General features: G+C 39.7%; 1 protein-coding gene and 1 long non-coding RNA gene across 11 annotated transcripts in view; one reads left to right on the top strand and one right to left on the bottom strand.

Annotated features, from left to right (window-relative positions):
• The first annotated feature begins 5585 nt into the window (after positions 1 to 5585).
• On the top strand, positions 5586 to 10524 carry LOC139084724 (uncharacterized). 2 transcript variants are annotated; one of them, XR_011542381.1, is made up of 3 exons: positions 5586 to 5885; positions 7337 to 7401; positions 9528 to 10524. It is a non-coding gene; the product is annotated as an uncharacterized lncRNA (long non-coding RNA). The 2 variants fall into 2 exon arrangements; XR_011542380.1 differs by lacking the exon at positions 5586 to 5885 and having other exon boundaries at positions 6061 to 7401.
• The window catches only part of TAOK3 (TAO kinase 3), a 169194-nt gene continuing 158113 nt past the window's right edge, over positions 9753 to 20833 (bottom strand). For all 9 annotated transcript variants that reach the window (XM_008533195.2, XM_070628809.1, XM_070628802.1 and 6 more), the window contains 4 exons: positions 19246 to 19485; positions 17540 to 17752; positions 12152 to 12334; positions 9753 to 11103 (listed from right to left, as the gene is read on the bottom strand). In XM_008533195.2, the coding sequence (XP_008531417.2) occupies positions 10942 to 11103; positions 12152 to 12334; positions 17540 to 17752; positions 19246 to 19485 (798 nt within the window). In that variant the 3' untranslated portion in view covers positions 9753 to 10941. The remainder of the gene's footprint in view (positions 11104 to 12151; positions 12335 to 17539; positions 17753 to 19245; positions 19486 to 20833) is intronic.

The raw sequence follows: 20833 nt of genomic DNA, 5'->3' as shown, positions 1-20833 counted from the left end.
CACTCACTGACTCACCCAGAGCAACTTCCAGTCCTGCAAGCTCCATTCAGGGAAGTGCCCTATACAGATGTGCCATTTTTTATCTTTTATACTGTATTTTTACTGTACCTTTTCTATGTTTAGATGTTTGGATACTGAAATACCACTGTGTTACAATTACCTACAGGATTCAGCACAGTCATGTGCTGTGCAGGTTTGTAGCCTGGAACAACAGGCTATACCGTAGAGCCTGGGTGAGAGGCAGGCTGTCCCACCTGGGTTGTGAGTGCACACTGTGATGTCTGCACAGTGACGAAATTGCCTAATGACGCATCTCTCAGAACGCATCCCTATTGTTAGGTGACGCGTGACTGTACACATTTTCAATTCTGACACTGACAGACCTCCCTCCAAAAGGATCACACTGGTTACAGTCATGTCAATGGTATATGAAAGTGCCTGTTTTCCATACTCTTATGCCAGTTTTCTCAAACTTGAAACATTTTGACGATTTGTTATTTATGTATATTTAAAGTCAATTATCCCTTATCTAAACTCCTATTTTCTTTGAGACTTTTATCTTGCTAACCATAGTACTTTTTTAGTTATAAAGTCTGAAGTTTAATGAGGAATTACAGTAATCTGTTAGTTTTCTTGCCTAAAACAGGTACAAACTCGGGGCTGGCCCCGTGGCCGAGTGGTTAAGTTCGCGCGCTCCGCTGCAGGCGGCCCAGTGTTTCATTGGTTCGAATCCTGGGCGCGGACATGGCACTGCTCGTCAGACCACGCTGAGGCGGCGTCCCACATGCCACAACTAGAAGGACCCACAACGAAGAATATACAACTATGTACTGGGGGGCTTTGGGGAGAAAAAGGAACAAATAAAATCTTAAAATAAATAAATAAATAAATAAATAAAACAGGTACAGACTCATAAATGATTCAGAAAAAGGTCCACAACTCAAACAAAAAAGGTGCAGTGTATGCACAAGAAGTTCACATAAAAAGAATAATGAATATGCAGGGCTGGCCTGTTGGCGTAGTGGTTAAGTTCCTGCATGCCTCTTTGGAGGCCCTGGGTTTGTGGGTTTGGATCCTGGGCATGCACCTACACACTACTCATCAAGCCACGCTGTGGCAGTGTCCCACATACAAAATAGAGGAAGATCTATACAGATGTTAGCTCAGGGCCAATCTTCCTCACAAAAAAAAAAAGAAAAGAAAAGATATATTAGCAACCTTAGAAACAAGGGGATACTATGTTTTACCTGTTAAATTGGAAGGTGGAATGAACTTGCCCAAGGGCACCTACCTGGGAAGCAATGATCCAGTTTCTGAACCCAGCTCTGGTCTCAGAGCCCAGCTCAGCTCATACCCACCATGCCCACTTGCACTCAAATTTCCTGTGAGGCTCCGATTCCTCATTTGAAAGAGGAGTGGGAGGATCATCAACCTGCCTTATTTGCCTCACAGGGTTGTTGAAGAACAACAAAATGATCTTTTGTTGAGATTAAGTGAATTCATACGTGTAAATGATTAACTTGACCTGATTGGCACGTATGAACAAAATCTAGAAACAGCTCGCTTTCCTCAATGCTATTTCCTGGCTACACGTTTCCCAAGAGTGCGTTTCTAACGGTTTAGAAGGCAGAGACATGGGCATGGCCCCAGCTTTAGCAGCCCCTCCAGAGCCTGGGATTTCTAACACGGCTCTGGAAGCTTGGGAACTACTCATCATTCTGACTGCATGGCAGAACTCATGTCAAATGCAGCAATTACTCTGGAAGCCCTAAATTAAACCCTGATTAACAGAGGAGACCAGGTCTCAGAAACACAGGATTGGTATCTCTATTACTTAAACATGATAGTGCATGGCCCACATCCTCTTCTGGGTCACAGAGGAAAGGACTTCTGATCTTAAACTGGTGCAAACTCTCCTGGAGTTTGCAGCTGCTCTGGGGTGTAGACCAGAGCCTTAACAAGGCCTATCGGACTGCATATGCTCTGACCTCCATTCACCTCTCTAGCTTCCCGCCAGTTGTCTTCTCATCAGACCCAAACTTGCTGGCTGCCTCTCAGTTCCACCAACCTACCAGGCTCCTTCCAGATTTGGTCCTTTACAAATGCTGCCTGGAACTTTCCGTTCCCACTTTCTTTGACAATATCCCCATTCACTCTTTAAGTGTTCCTTAACTGACCTCCAGGGGATCCTTCCCTGACTAGACAAGATTCTTCTGCACTACCCTCTTGCAACATCACAATTGTAATTTTAAAATATGTATATGTGTGCAATTTTTAATTTAATGTTTATCTCTATTAGACTGGACCCTTCATGAAGGCAAGGATAACCAATGTCCTGCTCAACATCTCCAGCATCTGACATATGTCTAGCACATAATGAAATCTCAAAGACCATTAGTTGAATGAATAATTGTAAAGGAGTTCTTAAGTTTAGGGAGCATGGACTTCTTTATGCCCATTACCGTACCATCAAAGTTCCTTCTCCTCTTCCCCCAAATGTATGCTTCTACAAAAATTCACAGGTAACTGAGTTTTTTTTTTTGGAGGAAGATTAGCCCTGAGCTAACTGCTGCCAATCCTCCTCTTTTTCTGAGGAAGGCTGGCCCTGAGCTAACATCCGTGCCCATCTTCCTCTAGTTTGTATATGTGGGACGCCTACCACAGCATGGCTTGCCAAGTGGTGCCAAGCGGTGCCATGTCTGCACCGGGATCTGAACCAGCAAACCCTGGGCCGCCGGAGCAGAACGTGCGCACTTAACTGCTGTGCCACCGGCCCGGCCCAATAACTGAGTTTTTACAGAACTCTCTAAAGCCCATTCATCACCTCCCTAATTCTGATGACCTTGAATGTCAGAAAGCTGATCTCATTCTCAGTCTAGTGTCCCCGCCACTCAGGACTCCCTATTGTTCAGACTTTTTCTTTCTTCCCCTATTCTTAGCTCCTACCCGTTCCTTGAGGAAACTTAAATGGACTCAAAAATTTCTAATAGTCTTAAGATCATAAATATGGGAGATCATACACTGATAGGGCCATGTGTAGGATTCTACCTTGATAAGCTCCCTGTTAACAAGAATATTTCTTCAACTTTGTTGAAGTATAAGTGGAGACACTACGCTGCCCATATTGAGCATGATTTGATTAGTGTTGCATTGTGTATACACCATGAAACCATCACCACAGTCAAGATAAACATTTCCACCACCTCCAAAAGTTTCCTTGCATCTCTTTGTAATTCCTTGCTCCTTTTATCCCTATTCCCAGTCAACTACTGATCTGCTTTCTGTTGCATTTTCTAGAAGTTTACGTAAGCGGAATCATACAGGGTGTACTCTTTTTCTTGCCTGGCTTTTGAGATTCATCCATGTTGATGCATGTAGCCACAGTTTGTTTTTATTGCCGGGTAGTAGTCCATTGTATGGCTATAATATAATTCATATGGTTGAGTTGTAAATGTGTATATTCTGGAGACAAATCTTTGATAAACGTATTGTTCATACCCTCTTGGTCAGCCTGTGGTTTGCCTTTTTGACTTAATGGTGTCTTTTGAAGAGCAAAATTTTTGATTTTGATAAAACAAACTTATTTTTTTTCTTTTATAGTTCCTACTTTTTCTAAGAAACCTTTGCCTAGTCCAAGCTCACCAAGATTTTCACCTAGAAGTTTATATTATTGAATCGATCATCCATTTTGAATTAATTTTTGTGAGTAGTGAGATAAGGATCAGTGTTCAATTTTCCCCACATGGATGTCCAGTTGACCCAGTACTACTGTTGAAAAGATTTCCTCTCCTCATTGAATTGTCTTAGCACCTGTATAAAAGATCAGTTGACAAAGTGTTCGTCTATCTCTGAACTGTCTGTACTGTCCTGTTGTTCTAGATGTCTTTTTTTTGCCAATACCAAATTATCTTGATTACTATAACTTTATAGTAGGTTTTGAAATCAAGGAAAGTCAGTCCTCCAACTTTGTTCTTTTCTTAAAAAATTGCTTGCTTTTTCCATGTTGTTTGTATTTCCACTTACATTTTGGGGTCAGTTTGTCGATTTCTACAAGAAAGCTTGCTGAAATTTTGATTTGGATTGCATTGACTCTAGATCAGTTTGGGGAGAATTGATGTCCTAACAATATTAGTCTTCCAACCCATGTACATAGCTTATTTTTTAAAAATTTATTTGGGTTGTTTTAAATTTAAGCTTTTTTTGGGGGGGGGAGTGTTGAGATCTTAGAACTCTTTTTTAGATTTATTTCTAGGTATTTTACTTTTTTTGGCATACAAATATAACAACTGTGAATGCAACTGTTTTTTAAACCTCATTTCCCATTGTCTGCTGCTTGTATAAAGTAAGTTGATTTTTGTATATTAATTGCATCCTGTGAACTCGCTAAATTCATTTATTAGCTCTAGCAGTTTGATAGATTCCTTGGATTTTCTCTGTAAACAGTTACATCATCTACAAACATGGACATTTTACTTCTTTTCTAATCTTTTGTCTTTCTTGCCTTATTCAATGACTAGGACCTCCAGAATAATGATAAATAGAAGTGGTGAAAGTGGATACGTTTTTTTGCCTTGATTTTGATCTCAGATGGAAACAATTCAATCTTTCACTATTAAGTATGATATTAGCTATAGGTTTTTCGAAGACGTCCTTTATCAGCTTGAGGATATTTCCTGCTATTCCTAGTTTGTTGGGAGTGTTTGTTTTTTTTAAACGAATGGATGTTGAATTTTTATCAAATGCTTTTTCAACACTGAAATGACTATATGGGTTTCACACTTATTCTGTTAATATGGTGGTTACATTGATTTTCAAATGTTAAATCAACTTTGTATTTTTGAGATAAACTTTGTTCATTGTGTATTAACCAATCTTTTAAAATATCGCTGGATTCAATTTATTAACATTTTGTTAAGCAGTTTTGTATCCATATTCACGAGGGATTTTTTTTTTGTAAAGTCTTTGTCAGGTTTTGATATTACATATACTTATAACAAGTTGGGTAGTGATCCTGCCTTCTTTATGTTTTGAAAAAGTTTCTGTAAGATTTATTTTATTTCTTCCTTAAATGTTGATAGAATTCACCAGTGAAACTGTCTGGAATTAGAATTTTTTCTTTGGGAAATTTTTTATGACAAATTGAAAATTTTAAATAGAGGGCTATTCACTTTCTATTTCTTCTTGCATCAATATTGGTTAAGTTGTATTTTTCAGGAAATGTCTATTTTATCTGCTTTGTCAAATTTGCTGCCATAAAGTTATTTATAGTTTTCTTATTATCTTTTTAGTGTCTTTAGGATCTGTGGTGATAACCCCCTTTTCATTCCTGATACTGGTGATTTGTTTTTTCTTGATAAGTCTAGCCAGAGATTTGCCAATTTTGTTGTTCTTTTCAAAGAATACACTTTTGGCTTGGTTAGTTTCTGTATTGTTTATCTTCTTCTCTTTCATTGCTTTGTTCTCCTACCTTTGTTATTTCTTTCCTTGTATATGCTTTGTGTTTACTTTGCTCCTTTTTTCTTAAGGTGGATCTCCATTTCATTGATTTCTCTTCTTATGTAAATTTAAAGCTTAAGTTTCCTTCTAAGGACTGCTTTATCTGCATCTCACCAGTTTGATATGTTGTATTTGTCATTCAGTTTAAGATATTTTCTATTTTCTCATGTGATTTCTTTTTTTTCTTTTTTCTTTTGGTGAGGAAGATTGGCCCTGAGCTAACATCTGTGCCAGTCTTCCTCTGTATTGTATGTGGGATGCTGCTACAGCATGGCTTGGTGAGCAGTGTGTAGGTCTGTGCCTGGGATCTGAACCTCCAAACCCTGGGCCACTGAAGTGGAATGTGCAAACTTAACCACTACGCACGCCACTGGCCCGGCTCCTCTCATGTGATTTCATTTTGACCTATCTTATTTAGAAGTGTGTTGTTTAATTTCCAGATATTTTATTCCTTGATATTTTATTGTAATTGATTTCTTAAAAATTCTCTTTTGGTCAGAGAGTACATTTTGTATGATTTTGATTTTTTTTAAATTTACTAAGTCTTGTTTTATGGCCCAGCATATGATCTAGCTTGGTGAATATATCACGTATATTTGAAAAGAATGTATATTCTGAAGTTTGTGGATATAGTGTTCTGTAAATGTCAAATTAAGTTGGTTGATAGTATTGTTCAGATCTATGTCTTTTCTTATTTTTGTGTGTCTAGTACCAGTTGCTGAAAGAGGGGAGTTAATATCCCCTACTATAATTTTGTTTTCTATTTCTCCATTTAATTGTCCATTTTGGACTCCTGTATTTCTAGGTACTGTTATCAGGTGTATATACATTTAAAATGCCTTCTTGAAAAATTACTCCATTTCTCATCATGAATGTCTTTTTATCTTTGGTAATACTCCTTGTCTATTTGACTGGATATTAAAATAGCCACTCCAGCCTTCTTACCATTTGCATGGCATATTTTTTCCATCCATTTACTTTCAACCTATCTGTGTATATTTTGCCTGTCTCTTATAGGCAGCACATAATCCTTTTTTTTTTTTTTTGGTGGAAGACTGGCCCTGAGGTAATACATGTTGCTAATCATCCTCTTTTTGCTTGAGGAGGATTGTCCTGAGCTAACATCCATGCCCACCTTCCTCTATTTTGTATGTGGGATGCCACCACAGCAGGGCTTGATGAGTGGTGTAGGTCTGTGCCCAGGATCCAAACCCGTGAACCTAGGCCATAGAAGTGGAGTGTGCTGAGGTTAACCACTATGCCCTGGGCTGGTCCCAAATATGGTCCTTTTTTTATCCACCCTGTCAATCTCTGCCTTTACCTGGACTATTTAGAGACCATTAATATTTAAGGTAATTATTGATATGGTAGGATTCAGGTCTACCATTTTATTATATGTTTTCTGTTTGCTCCTCTATTTCCTTGTATCTCTGTTCTCCCTTTCCTTCCTTCTTTTGGATCATTTGAATATTTTAAATTATCTATTGGATTTTAGGCTATTACCTCTTTGGATTTTCGTTTTGATTTAGTAGTTGCTCTAGAGTTTACAATATATATAACTAATTTTTCATAGTCTACTTAGAATAAAAATTGTACTACCTGACATAAAATGTAGAAGCATGGCAACCACACGGGTCCTTATCCCCCAAACTTTGTTATAGTTGTATATCGATTAATTTACATACATTGCAACCCTCACCAATGGTATAATTTTTGCTTCCAACAAAATATATATTTTAAATATACATATATGTTTCAATAGATTTTAAAGAAGAGGGAAAAAATAGCCTTTTATATTTATCTGGATATTTACCATTTGTTGCTCTTTCTTCATTTCCAGAGATCCAAGTTTCCTGGTATCATTTCCCTTCAGTATGAGGAACTTCCTTCAGCATTTCTTGCAGAGTAAGTCTGCTGGCGATGAATTCTCTCAATTTTTGTTCACCTGAGAAGGGTTTTACTTCGCCTTCACTCCTCTGTGTGGGTTGCTTCTCCACAGTCCACCTGCTTTTATTTCTCGCTGTCCTCAGATAGCTGCTTTTGCATTCTGTCTAGTTTTTAGTTGTAATCAGCAGGAAAGACTAACACTGCTCTGCCACAATGGAATAAAAATGTATTTTTTAGTTCTTATAATTTCTATGGCAAAATATATCACTAAATTAAAATCAGAAGGGTATATGGAATTCTTACATGGCATGTTTCCAGTTGCCCAGGAATACTTTTTCAATAGATATGTAAACAAGTAATTACAGATAGATGATGGCACAATCAAGAAATAAACTTTTCCTCAATTAGACATCACTGGTAAGCATTCTCGGACCCCCTCTGTAATTGCTGCATTCCTTTGAACTCCTGGCGGCACCCAGCATTTGCACTGTCACGGCCCCTTAGTCTACCATTGATTAGCTTAGTGCATTGCTGACCGACTTCCGTTTCAGTGGAGATTTAAAGCATGAACTCCAGCAGAGTAGTGACCCCTCCATCTTATTTACCGCTACATGCCCAGGCACACAGTAGATGCTAAATAAATACTTCTTGAATGAATGAGTGAATGTATGCTGATCTTGGCACTTCTGATCTCCCCACCCTTCCCTACTTTTCCTTTATCTATGGCACTTATTGCCATGTAAGGTCATTTACTTATTATAATTATTGTGTTATCAGTTTCTTCCTACCCCTAATGTAAGCTCCATTAGGGCAAGGATCTTTCCCTAAGACCCATTGATGTATCTCAAGCATCTGGCATGGCACCTGATATACACATTACTCAATAAATATCACTGAATGAATAATTGCAAATCAAAGGTAAGCAGCCCTTACTGATATGCATGATAAACCTGTGATAATTCTTGTTAACTCAGGAGTCTAGTGTATGCTGGACAAATACAGGACACTGGCTCTTTGCTGCTGTCCTAGCACCTTTCATACCTGATCTCTTGCCGCCATTCTGGTCCCTGTCTTTTCTCACTGCCTCCTCATGAAGGCACTAGAAGGAAGTGAAAGACTCAGTTTGTACCAGGTGTTAGGGCCAGGGACCCACATTCCTTCTTTCTGGTAACTCTACCTTGGGACACATCACTGACAAACTTGTGGAGAGGGAACTTTTATAAAGATCAGCCCCCATAATCTCACAGGCAGAAGGCCTTTTCACAGGCTAGCTTAGACATTTTTCACTACAGAGAAAAGTGGATGAGATGGACTAGGGGAGTTTTTCTGCCTTCCTGAAGATTGAATGTTTTTCTGAATGGCAGTATGACCTGTGCCTAGGAGTGTGGGTTCTCAATCAGGTCTTGATTCGGTCTTCACCACCTCTTACCCTGGTCTGAGCTTATTTCCCCATCTGGAAAATGCTTAAGGTAGTGTCCCCTCACATGATAAGCATAAGCAGGCAATACACGTTAGCTATTTTTTCTGGATAATTATGAGTCTTTCCAGCCCTTTCCAATACTATTTTCTGATCTACCTAATATAGAAACTTCAATGAACTAAGTTGCTTAGGAAACTGGGTGGTAATTATTAAAGCCTTTGTGGTTGGGGTTAACCCATGTTGATAATTGCTTTGTAAGTTTTTGAGTATACCTCTCTGCTTTAGTCTATCACAGTGAATAGGACTGGTCACATTTGTCTGTGACGACTGAACATCCTGTAGGATACAAGAATGATCTTCAGGTCATCGTCCTAAAGAGCAATTTTCAATGTCCAGGACTTAGAACCCTAAGAATATGAGATCTTACTGAGATTGTCTTGACCCCAAAACCATATCCTAGAAGTTATATATTTTACTATCTCCTTATTATGCATATAAAATTATTCTAATAAAAGCAGAATATGAGGGAAGGAGGGATCTGCTATTACAGTGGGATCATTTCAAATGTTTGGTTATAATGTCTTCTTCATAGCCTGCTTTTATTTAAGGGTGCCCAGCTTCTCTCCTCAGCAATACATGCTCCTACGCACGACTGGCACATTGCAGTGTGCGTGTGTGTCTGTGTGTGTGCGTGCATGCACATGTGCCTTTTCCTATTCTTAAGGACAGAAAGGTGCAGTTGACCACTTCAAACAGTCTATCTGTTTGATCACGATCTTCAGCCCTGTAGAAGAACTTGGAAGACACATCTTTACCTGAAAATCTTGAAAGGTCTTCTTGGAGCAACCGAGGCCATGGAGAACAGCTTCTGGAGGGCGGCTCTCCCTCTGGATTATGAACTGGTGAACCTAGAAGGGAAACTTCCTGCTACAATAACACAGCAAGGCGATGTGATGAACACTTTTATTTACAAATATAATTAAAAGCTCTGACAGTTATCATGCTCTTCCTTGGGACCTGAAAAATGTTTTTGTTTTTGTTTTTAAAGTGCATGCAAAAGAAGTAAAGCCTTTTTTTTTTCATCATTTTTTATTGTAAGAAAATACACAGTTTGAAAGTGTGAATAATGCAATATTTATGACCAAGATATGGGACTTAGGGAGGGGAAGGGAAATAAAGAAAAAGATCAAGATGATCTGATTGAGAGACAGTGTTGAACTCCAAATACTGAATTGGAAAAGGAGGGAGGTGGGGAGGAATAGGAGGAGGAAGTAAAAAAATTTGATCAGAGAAACAGTTAAAATACAATATGAAAATAAGTAATACCTCTCCTTAAATTCCTTCTATACACAAAATACACGATTTGCCAAAGCCCAATTTGTGCTACTGGGATTCTGTGAGCTCCTTAAGTGTATTCACATCCTCTGCAACAGCAGAAAATGACTATGATACAATCAGAATATGCTGAAGACAAGTTAAACTCTTGCCAGCAGGTTCTTAAAAATCACAAGATCTCTTCACCCCTCCCACCCCCCCATCCCCAAAAAAGTAATAATATGTCACCACTGATATGTACATCACAATTAGTTTCTGTAAAATGTATCAAATTTTCAATCTTTAATAAAACTTTGTTTTTTTTTTAATTCCTGATGAATAAATACCAAAAAAATAAAATAAAATAAAATAATGCAGCAGCTAGTTAAGGTGTAAGGCTGCGGATATTGTGTCTCTCTCCCCCTTGGCATTTATTATTATTTTTTTGCTTTATTTGCACAGATTGGTGGTAATGAGTGATTGCTTAAAGCAATATACATCCACTTGTTGTTGGTTTCTTGGTTTTGTTAAAACTGTCTCCAACGTTGTCACTGAAACATTTTGAATCGCATCAATACTGTGACGTGTACTATGAATAGAAGACATGGCCAGGTTTTGGCCAGCACTGAAAGTTGACACGGGGGGAGGAAGGGGGCCCCTGATGGAGTAAGAATAAACAGGCACTAGTCCGACACGATGTCAGTAAGAGTAAGAGAGAGAGAGAGTGAGAGCAACGCCCGTTAAAATGGGGAATGTGGTTTTGCGGGGTCTGAATTTTTTTCTGTTTTCATTTTTTTTTTTGTAAATGGCAAAAAAATTTAATCTCATCTATAGTCCTCCTTAGGAAAATCTAATGTAACCAAATTCCCAAATCCCATTCTGAGGCTCTCCATGTCAAAAGTTTCAATCTCTCGCTCTTGCCTTTCCAATAGGTACTTTATTCTCTCGCTGCGTTCCTTCTGAAGGGCAGCCAGCTCTTCTTCAATCTGAAATAAGCACAGTGAGCAGTTCTTAATGGAAAGGATCTCCCAACAGGCACCCACATGCACACAGGTCACATACATGCACTCACGTAACATACAAACACGCAGGAACTAAACGTAAACTAGACTGGGGCAGGCTGGGAGAGTCCTGGAATAAATGTCTCGTATCTGATCCATTATATTTAAAACTTGCTCACAAGAATAAGAATGTTTGGGGCCCACCTGGGGCTAGCACTACCGTTCTAGCAAGCCAAGCAGCTGGCCTGATCTAGGTCAGTGTCCTGTCTCAGCAGGAGATAGCCCAGGAGAAGCTAAAAGACACTCAGGCACAATTAGATTGTGCCACTTTCCCATGGAGAATCAAATGTCCCCTGGGTCATTAGCAATTTAATTCTAGAACAGGAGCAGGGAAAATAGTCTCTTACGTTGGTCTCAGGGAACTACCAATAGAAAGCACAAATAACTGGTAAGCAAATAAATGCTTAACAGCTTTGAGATGCTTTATGAAATCTTTTCTACTTCATTTTCCTCAGCAATATCTAAAGCAATGAATATTTCAATTATGATAACATTTATTATGTATGGCAGTATCAGTCTCTCTTCATTTTAATTTTTTTAAAGAGCCCTGTTAGTGATTTCTTTTGGTTTAGAAATAGCTGAAAATAAAAACCAAATTGGCATTTGGCTTCCTCATGCCATTTAGCAGCCATGCCAGCTCATAGTACCTTTCATATGTCATGTCATCACCTAGTAACTCATGTCATTCCTCTGGCTGTGAAGGTGGAGGGTTTCCTAGCAGAGTAAGAGACAGAGCTTAGGCTGTGGGATCAGATTTATGCGAGTAACTTAACCGTTTTGAGCCTTCGTATCCTGCCTGTAGAATGGAGATTATGCCTGCCTTTCAGGGGTACTAAAAGTATAAAAGCAGATAATAAGTGAGCAGTGCCTAGTTTAATCCCCCAGTACACAGGCAGGGCTCAATAAATGGCAGTTCCCTAGGCCGTGCCCCATCCTCCGCCCGGCTGGACAGGACCCGCAGGAACACTCATACCTTCTGCTCAAGATGTGCTCTGCGCAGAGACACCCTCTGCTCTAGCTTCTGGAGCTCACGTTCATGTTGTGCCTCTGTTTGCATCTTGATTTTGCTCTGGTAGGCATTGAGCAGCTCCATTTCCTGCTGGAGCTGTAGCCTCAAGGCCTGGCATTCTGCTTCTTGAGCCTCATCTAGCCGTAACTGCGGGCACAGAAGACATATACTGTCATTCACTCCTAGCTTACAGCACTTGGTGACTACTGGAAGATGTTTCCTTGTTTGGGCTGAAACAAGTCCTCTTAAAAAAACAGATGCCCCGGGTACATTCAGAGTTAGGAACCAAAAACACTACATTCTGCTCAATGGGCTACAAAGTTCTAAATACACATTCTTTTCTTAAAGCATTCCTTCTTGAGAAAACAAAAACATTCTTTTCTTAAGAAAACCCTAGTTTTCTTAAAACCACACTGGCAGGAGTCAGGAAGGCCACACATTTCAGTGATGAAGCCTGTGGGCTTTGGAGGCAGACTCCTGAGCCTGAATTCTAGCTCCACCACTCTCTTAGGTGTGTCACTTCTCCAAAGTTCATTTTTTTCATCTCAAGAAAATAACAATAATAATTCCTGCTATCTAAGATTGGTGTGAGGATTAAACAAAAAATTCATATGAAATCCCAGGCATAGTTCTTGATGTATCCCAAGTGTTCAATAAATAATAGCTGTTATATTATTTTGGTTTGACTAACCATTTCCATATTTATATATCTTTAATCCAAAAACCATCAAACACTTAGATATCCTTAGCTCTAAAAAAAAGAGTCCAATTTCCATAACACTAGAGAAATATACCACAGTACTGTTACGCTCCTAGCAAGTAATGCAGGTCCCTGCGGTTGTCTGTACAAGTCATCCTGCTGGCCAGCCAATCTTAAACTCAAGTGGTTGAAAATCTCTTCCTCACAGAGGTAGCCTTGATAATCTTACGGGGCATATTCTGGTTTGAAGCCGGAAAGTCCAGATTATAAGGCTGATAAAGTTTTCCTTGCTCCCTGCAGCTCTTGAACTTTGTGTCAATCCATCAAGATATTGATCCTGTGTGGAGAATGGCCAAGCCAGTCACCAGAAATGCCAACCTTCCAATGAGCATAGTTGAAGGTTTGGGGCCATTAGCAGGACTATGTTTAGGGATGATGACCCTCCTCCTGTTCCAAGCTTGGTTTTCTCTAGATTTAGCAGGCCCTCAGTTCGGTTAGGAACTACGAAATTAGGACCTTTGAATTAGACAGTTCTTTGTCCCCTGAGTTTATCTGCATATTTCCATACAGACCACTTTGCTAAGATACTTATTCTCCATATTATGCTTCCTTCCCTATTTTGTACAGTTTGTGACAATTCACAATATATCTCAATATCTTGATTGAGAAATGACTTTTTGAAATGTTATTAGAATAGTTTCAGAAAGTTATTTGCATACTGTCTTTTTTAGTACTTTTGGAGAAATATGCTATAGCAAATGAACACAAAATAAGTAATGTAATCATACTTCCAAGGTACTTTCTAATAATTCATCCTACCCAGCTTTCACTAAAATCCACTAAAGAGGATACCTCTCTTTTCATTTTCTCAATGAGAAGTGAAGAGAGAAGAGATACTAGACAGAGTGAACAGTCAAGCTGCAGCAGCAACAGCCTTACAGATAAAGGCCGACAGGTTTACTGGCTCCCAGTGAGATTGTTATCGATTCCCTCTTGATATGCAAGGTTCTTTACCAACAGTGGGAATGAAAGTCTGTTCTTTTCTCTTGTCTTTGTTAATTGTTACATGAGCCCTGGCCAAGTGCGTGAGAGGCTTATCCTAGGGGCAGTTTAGACCATTGAAATACCTCCATCTTCTCTTATTTCTGGCCTTCTATTATTAATGTCAGCAACTATGTTACTCTGTACCAGCTCTGACTGTAAAAGTGCCAGTCTAGAAATCAGAGGATATTCCAGTTTTTGGTATTCATCATCCAAAAGTTGCACATACCAAATCCATTAAAAAGTTTTATAAAAGTATAGGTAAATACATTTCTGTTTTTTAAAGTGGATTAAACTGAAGAAAAGTATGTGATAGAAGCAGCATAACGTAGCAGTGCCCAGGCATATAGGCTTACAGGTTCCCCCCAAAATGGGTTCAAATCCTAGCTCCATCATCAATTAGCTAATTACCACTATGTGACCCTCGAAGTCCAGGACTTGACACACTATGGCTTAAGGGCCAAATCTGGCTTGTTGCCTATTTTTGTCGATAAAGTTTTACTGGAACACAGATACGCTCATTCATTTGTGTATTGTCTGTAGCTGCTTTTGCACTACAATAGTAGAGTTGAGTAGTTGTAAGAGACCCTGTGGTCCACAAAGCCTAAAATATTTACTATCTGCCCCTTTACAGAGAAAGTTTCCCTATTCCTGCCCTAAGCAAGTGGCTTTACTTCAATAAACCTCAATTTCCTGACAGGTAAATTAGGGTTAAAATAGTAACTACTTCAAAGGTCAAAGGGGTTTCACAAAAGTGAAATGAGATAACACTTACAAGACAGTGCCTGGCACATGGTAAGTGGTCAGTAAAGGATAGCTGCATTTATCATACATAATTTTATCTCCTCCTTGCCTCAGAAGAAAGGGTATTTCTCTCTTTTTATTCAAGGGGAATCATAAACCTATATTCCTGATCCCGTTCTCTCCCATCTTATGTAACAAACATACACTGAGCACTTGTTTGCCAGGCATTGTTGCAGATGCTGAGAATGTGAAGATGAACAAGACAAAAACTCCATCAACCTTTATGCCCCTATCAACTCTCTTCCCCTTTCTCCTTACCTTTAACCTCTCTCTGCACTCCTCATTCTGACCCAACCCCTCTACTTATATTGCTCACATTAGCGTCACTGATGACCACCTTGAATGAGTCTTCATCTTACTTGATCTCCCAGCTGCATTTGATAATGTGGATTGCCCTTTCCTTCCTGAAATCTTTCTCTTATCTTCTGAGATAGGACACACGCTCTTGGTTTTTTCCTCCCTCCTCTCCTCTTCCAGCTATGCCCTACCATAGTGGGCCATTAAATGTGGGTGTCCCTCAGGGCTTTGTCGTGGGCATTCTTCTTCCTTTAATCTCTCTTCCTAAGGAATCTCATTTATTCCAAAGACTCAATTACTATCTATATGCAAATAACTCCCACATCTATACCCCTGTTTCAGACTTCTCTTCTGAGGTCCAGGCTAGCTTATCCAGTCTACTGGAGACGCCTTCACGTGGAGGTTCCCCAGGCCCTCAAGCTCAGCATGACTAATATTAACAATCATCTTTCCCTTCCCCCTTCTCCAGTCTGCTCTACCTCCTTTTTTACCACATAGGTAAATGGCACCATCATCTGCCATTTTGTTCAAACTAGAGACTGGGAGTCATCCTTAATATCTCACTGTCCACATTCAATCTGTCACTAAATGCTTTCAATTCCATCTCCTGCCTGTCTCTCAAACTTAGCCACTTCTCCTTCATCCCAGCTGCCCCCTCTCTAGTTGAGCCACACTCCCTCATGCCCGGGTAAAGCAGCGACTTTATAAAGGATCTCCTTCTATCTGCTCTTGCCATCTCCCAGGCCATCCTCTCCATCACCAGAGTGATGGTTCAAAAATGCAAATCTGATGTCAGTCCCCTCTTTAATACTCTTCAATGGCTTCCCATTGCTTTTAGGATAAAGATAAAAATTCTTAAGAAAGCTTACAAGCCCCTACCCGGTCTAGCCTCTGTTTACCCCTGCAGTCTTATTCTCATGTTAGTCTCCTCCTAGTTCTCTATATTCTAAACATAATGGACTTGAGTTCTTTAGAAGTGCCACTGTGTTTTGCATCTTTACACATGCAGTTTGTTTTGTCTGGAATATGCTCCCTACACCTCAGCTTAAATAATCATTGTGTCTGCAAGGCCTTTCCTGACTCTCCAGACCAGCTTAGCTCTCCTGGTTTACACTCTCTTAGCACACTGCACTTGCTCTGCCATTACACTGAGTAGATTTTTTCAATGTCTCTTTCCTCCACTCTTTCATATATTCCATGAAGACATGATTGATGACAAATTGATCATCTCAAATTGGTCACTAAGTCCTATCTCTTCTACTCCTAAATATTTCCCAAATCCTTCTCCCTTCTCACCATCTCCATTAGCATGTTCTTAGTTCAGGCCTTCATGACTTTTTTTTGACTATTACAATAGCTTCCTAACAGGTCTCTTTACCTATATTTGCCACATTACTGCCAGTATCTTTCTATAACACAAATCTGATCCTGTCACCCTCCTTCTCAGAATAGGCTTCAGTAGCTCTCCATTGCTTACAGAATAATGTCCAAACTCCTGGCTTTTGAGGCTCTGATCCCTGACTATCTCCCTGCTTTCCTTCATACTCCTGCCATATCAGCTACTCATTGTTTCTCAAACACATCCTCTTTCAGGCCTTTGAGTCTCTGAATATACTGTATTCTCTGCCAGGAAGGACTTTTCCTCTTCAGCCTTTTTGGTGAACTATTACTCTTCAAGACTCATCTCCTTGTGAAACCATCATAGAATTACCAGGCAAGCTCCCATCTCTGGCTTACCAAGACCTTTACAACCTCTCGATTTTGGGCTCCCACAATCCTCTTCCTTGAACTTTGGGCTCAGGCCAAAGTTCTTTCAGTCCCCAAATGCATACTTTCCACCTTTTGGACCTTTGCCTGCCTATGTAGGTCCCTTTCTGTGGAACCCGTTTACTTCAATAAATTCCTTCAAGCTTGGCTCCTGTTGGGCAGCTTTCCCTAGACCAGATTAGTTGTTCCTACTTATCTTCCCAGAGCCTCCGGCACCTCCCACACCAAAGGACTTATTACGCTTTATTTCTATTGCTTAATTATCTGACCTCCTTGCCTGACTGACAAAAGTGTGGGGACAGGGACCAATTGTTGTCTCTCTAGCTCATCACTCTATCTCTGAGCCCAGCAGAGTGCTGGACACAGATGCTTAGTAAAAGTTTATTGAATGACTATGTCTGTGTGTCTTACTCATTTGTGCCTGACATTAGTTGCACAAGCTTTGATGAATGAAAATAGGATATTATATGTGGTATCTATCACATCTTGCTCTCAAAGTCCCTATGTGCCACAGGTCTGATTTAGCACATTATTCCTTGAGTTCCATCTTAGAAGACACACTCCAGCAAGTATCCGTGTTGGCTTGGCTTTATTCAGCGTCGTCACTTCCTCAGTTCTTTGGGTAGAAAAACACCAATTTCCTAAATTTGTGCAAGAATCATCTTGGAAAACAAAAGGCTGGATCTTGAATTTTCTTGATTCCCAAAGCTCTTGAAGCCATGGCACTGACCCTAACCACTTACCGCTTGAGAGGCCATCATCTCATTTATACTCTGTTCATACTGCTCTGCCAAAATGGCAAGTTTTCTCGTCTGCTCATCTTTCAGTGTCTTTAAGATTGTTTTGTGCTCATTCTTTGGAGTAACTTCCAACTGGTGATTCTTGAGTGCTTTATACTGTTTGGTCTGTACTTTGCAAGTGTCCTGAAACTGTTTTTTAATTTGCATTTCCATGGCCTGTGTAGAAAAAGTGACAAAAGGAAAATAAAGACACATCAGTAAATACAGAAAGCCTTCCATTCTAATGACACAATACAGGTGCTGAGACCATTTGTCTTTTGGTGCAGTGACCCACATTACTAGTCAAAAATAATGAAAACAATACATATGACACAGACAAGAGTTAACTCTACCAGTACTTTTGGTTTTATATGAAATGAATAGAAGTCATTTTGAATTTACAAATGGATTAAAAAGTGAATTGTTACAGGGATCACAACTCTGAGCAGATTGTGGAATACTATGAAGCTTAGATTGTTAAAAGCTTGTGCATTACTTTAACGGTTACCTAGTCAAAATCTTCAGTGCCTTCTATTGTTTGTTGTTTTTACCCTTTTTTTTTTTTTGTCATTTTCCCCTCTGTTTCCAAGTGAGAAAGGGGATGGCAGTGTATATGCCACCTTTCACTGTTCTGTGTTTCCTTGACAAATCAATAAAGGAGAGTGTCTGGATAATACTTCACATGATAACCCATTTCCACTGGATTTCAGCATAAATGGAAAGGAAAAACTGATTTTAGATATTTTTCCCCATTAAGAGGTTGTACTTGCATGTAGCAATATCAAATATGCATTTTGGGAAGGAGAAGGCGGGGTGTATTATTATAAATCCAGAAGTTCCACCAGGTTGTCTCATAGTCACACTTCCATTTCATGAACACTTGGAGGAGCTGTGATCACAAGGATCACTAATTAGACAGGTTAGGATTTGGCTAGAGGGGAGCATGTCCAGTGTGACTGAGGTTGGCCTCATATCTGTGTCAACACTGACAATGTCCCTCTTGACATAAAGCAATGACTTAGTCTATATCGCTTGTTAATTAGCAGTCAGCTAAAATTATCTGGAGGCAGTGAGGGCCACAGGAGTTCCATATCTCTAGTGCAGGGGAAATAAGTGCCTGGCACGTGTAGACTCATTCCTGATTCCCATGCCCAGGACAGATGTTACTAATCAATCATACTCCTTCCTACTTAGCTTGGATGTGGCTTTAGAGTCTTTCTTAATATAGCAGCACTCAACCTAGTAACTGCTAGTACCAATAATCTGAGCAGCACCACAGATGAAATTTATCTGTCATATACCTGGTAACTCTCTCATTTCCTGGGATTAGAACCATGGGCTGCTGTTAGTCCATACGTTACAATTTTAAAGAGGGTAGGTCACAAAGGAGTCAGCGAAACTGCATATTGGATACAAAGAAAAATGGAGGGATCATCTAGCACAATGGTTTCCAAACCAGCCTGCCCAGCAGCATCTCTTCAGGAGTTTGTTATATATAGACCCTTGTGCTTCACGTCTGGAGAGTCTGATTCAGTAGTTGCAGGGCCCAGGAATTTGTAATTTTGCAAAGCTGTCATGTGACTCTGACAGTCATCCAGGTGCAGGAACCACTGATCCAATCTGACTGGGTCCCAGAGCACAAATAGGGAAATACTTCAATTTCCTCTTACCTTTAAGTTTTTTGGCTGTTGCCGAAGTTCCATGACATGCTTTCTGTGCAGTTCCCTTTCTCGCCTCTTATTGTACTCCAGCTGGTTTTCCAGTTCAGTCTGGTGCTGTAGACGGATCAGATCCATGCGTAGCTTCTGTAACGTGTGCAGCTGCCTGTACTCTAGCTCTCGGGTGGACTCGTCGTGCCGGATTAGCATAGCATGCTCCATCTCCTTCTGGGTCCTCTTTTTATTTAATTCCTGCATTCAGGGACAAAAGATAAATGGAGAGAGATGAATGGAGATGAACTGGAAGAAATGCACAACTAAGTGAGGGATGACAAGGAATGGCACTACTAACTGTCTCTTAATTAAACCCATTAGTGTTTGGCAGCATGACTCAATGAGATTAGATTAACAATCCCTGGAGATTTAGGTTTTCCATGTGGGTCCACCATTTACAAGATGGGCAACTTCACAGCCATCACAACTTCACTGTCTGTAAAGTGGGATTAATTCTACCCGGCCCCTTCTCACCTCCCTCACATTGCTGCTGTGTACCTTAATTAGGTGATATGTTACACATAGGTCTAAATAAATGTTTCTTCAGTTAAGGCAGTGGTTTTCAACCCTGACTGACCATTAAAATCATGTGAGGAAGCTTTTAAAACACATGATGCCTGAATCCTACAACCCGAAATTGTGATGATTGCCTGGGGTGGGACTGTGACATCAATATTTTTAACAGTTCTTCATGTGATTCTAAAATGCAGTCAGAGCTGAGAATATCCTCAATGTTCTTAGTTTTCTGTGAAATACTCTGTTTTTGCGTGTATCAGAAGTAGGCCAATTACCTATTTTTTAAAATCTCAGAGTTCAGGGCATGCTGGGAAAAGGCAGATGAGATCTCTCCCCTTTCATCTTTTCCATCACAGTCTGTGTGATCACTTCTAGATCTAATCATTTTGTTCTTTGCAGTTCTACTCATGCCTTTCTCTTTCTTTTTCATTGAAGGAAGGAAAGAAAGGAAACTAGAAAAAAAGCACGGGGATGGGGAGGAGTTTGGTGAAATTTTTTCATTCACCAGTTCAAGAATATTTCCTGAATGGCAATGTATTGAAGATCTGAACCATGGGCTCTGGGTCCATAAAAATGTTTAGTGGGCCATGACTCTTGCTAACACTCTAATGGGGAACTGTAATAGATATTTATTGAAGTATATGCTCAGCTTACAGCTGACTGAATCAATCTATTTTCTCTCTTGGGAATTTGGAATTGGGATTCAGAGACAGTTAGTCTCTATGTGTGGCTGGAATTGAGGGGCATATAAAAACTACACATGTGGTAGCCATCCATTGCTATGAGGACTGAGGATGAGAGAATGCTGGGCTTCAGAGCAAGATGAATGAAAAAGAGAGAAGAAAGAAGTATAGGGAATATGTTGATGCTCAAGTTCCTGACTGGTTCTAAGTTCTCCTATAGGTCCAGCTGTATTATTGCTATTGGATTTTATGAAACATTCCTATATTTCTGTAGTAAATTTCCTGGTTTTGGCTTAATCTAGCTCAAATAAATTTCAGTAACATGCAAACAAAAGGATCTTAATTAA

This window comes from Equus przewalskii, chromosome 7 (genome assembly GCF_037783145.1).
Source record: "Equus przewalskii isolate Varuska chromosome 7, EquPr2, whole genome shotgun sequence".
NCBI lineage: Eukaryota > Metazoa > Chordata > Mammalia > Perissodactyla > Equidae > Equus > Equus przewalskii.
The sequence above is the reverse complement of the archived record's forward strand: the minus strand, read 5'-3'. Positions and strand labels throughout refer to the sequence as shown.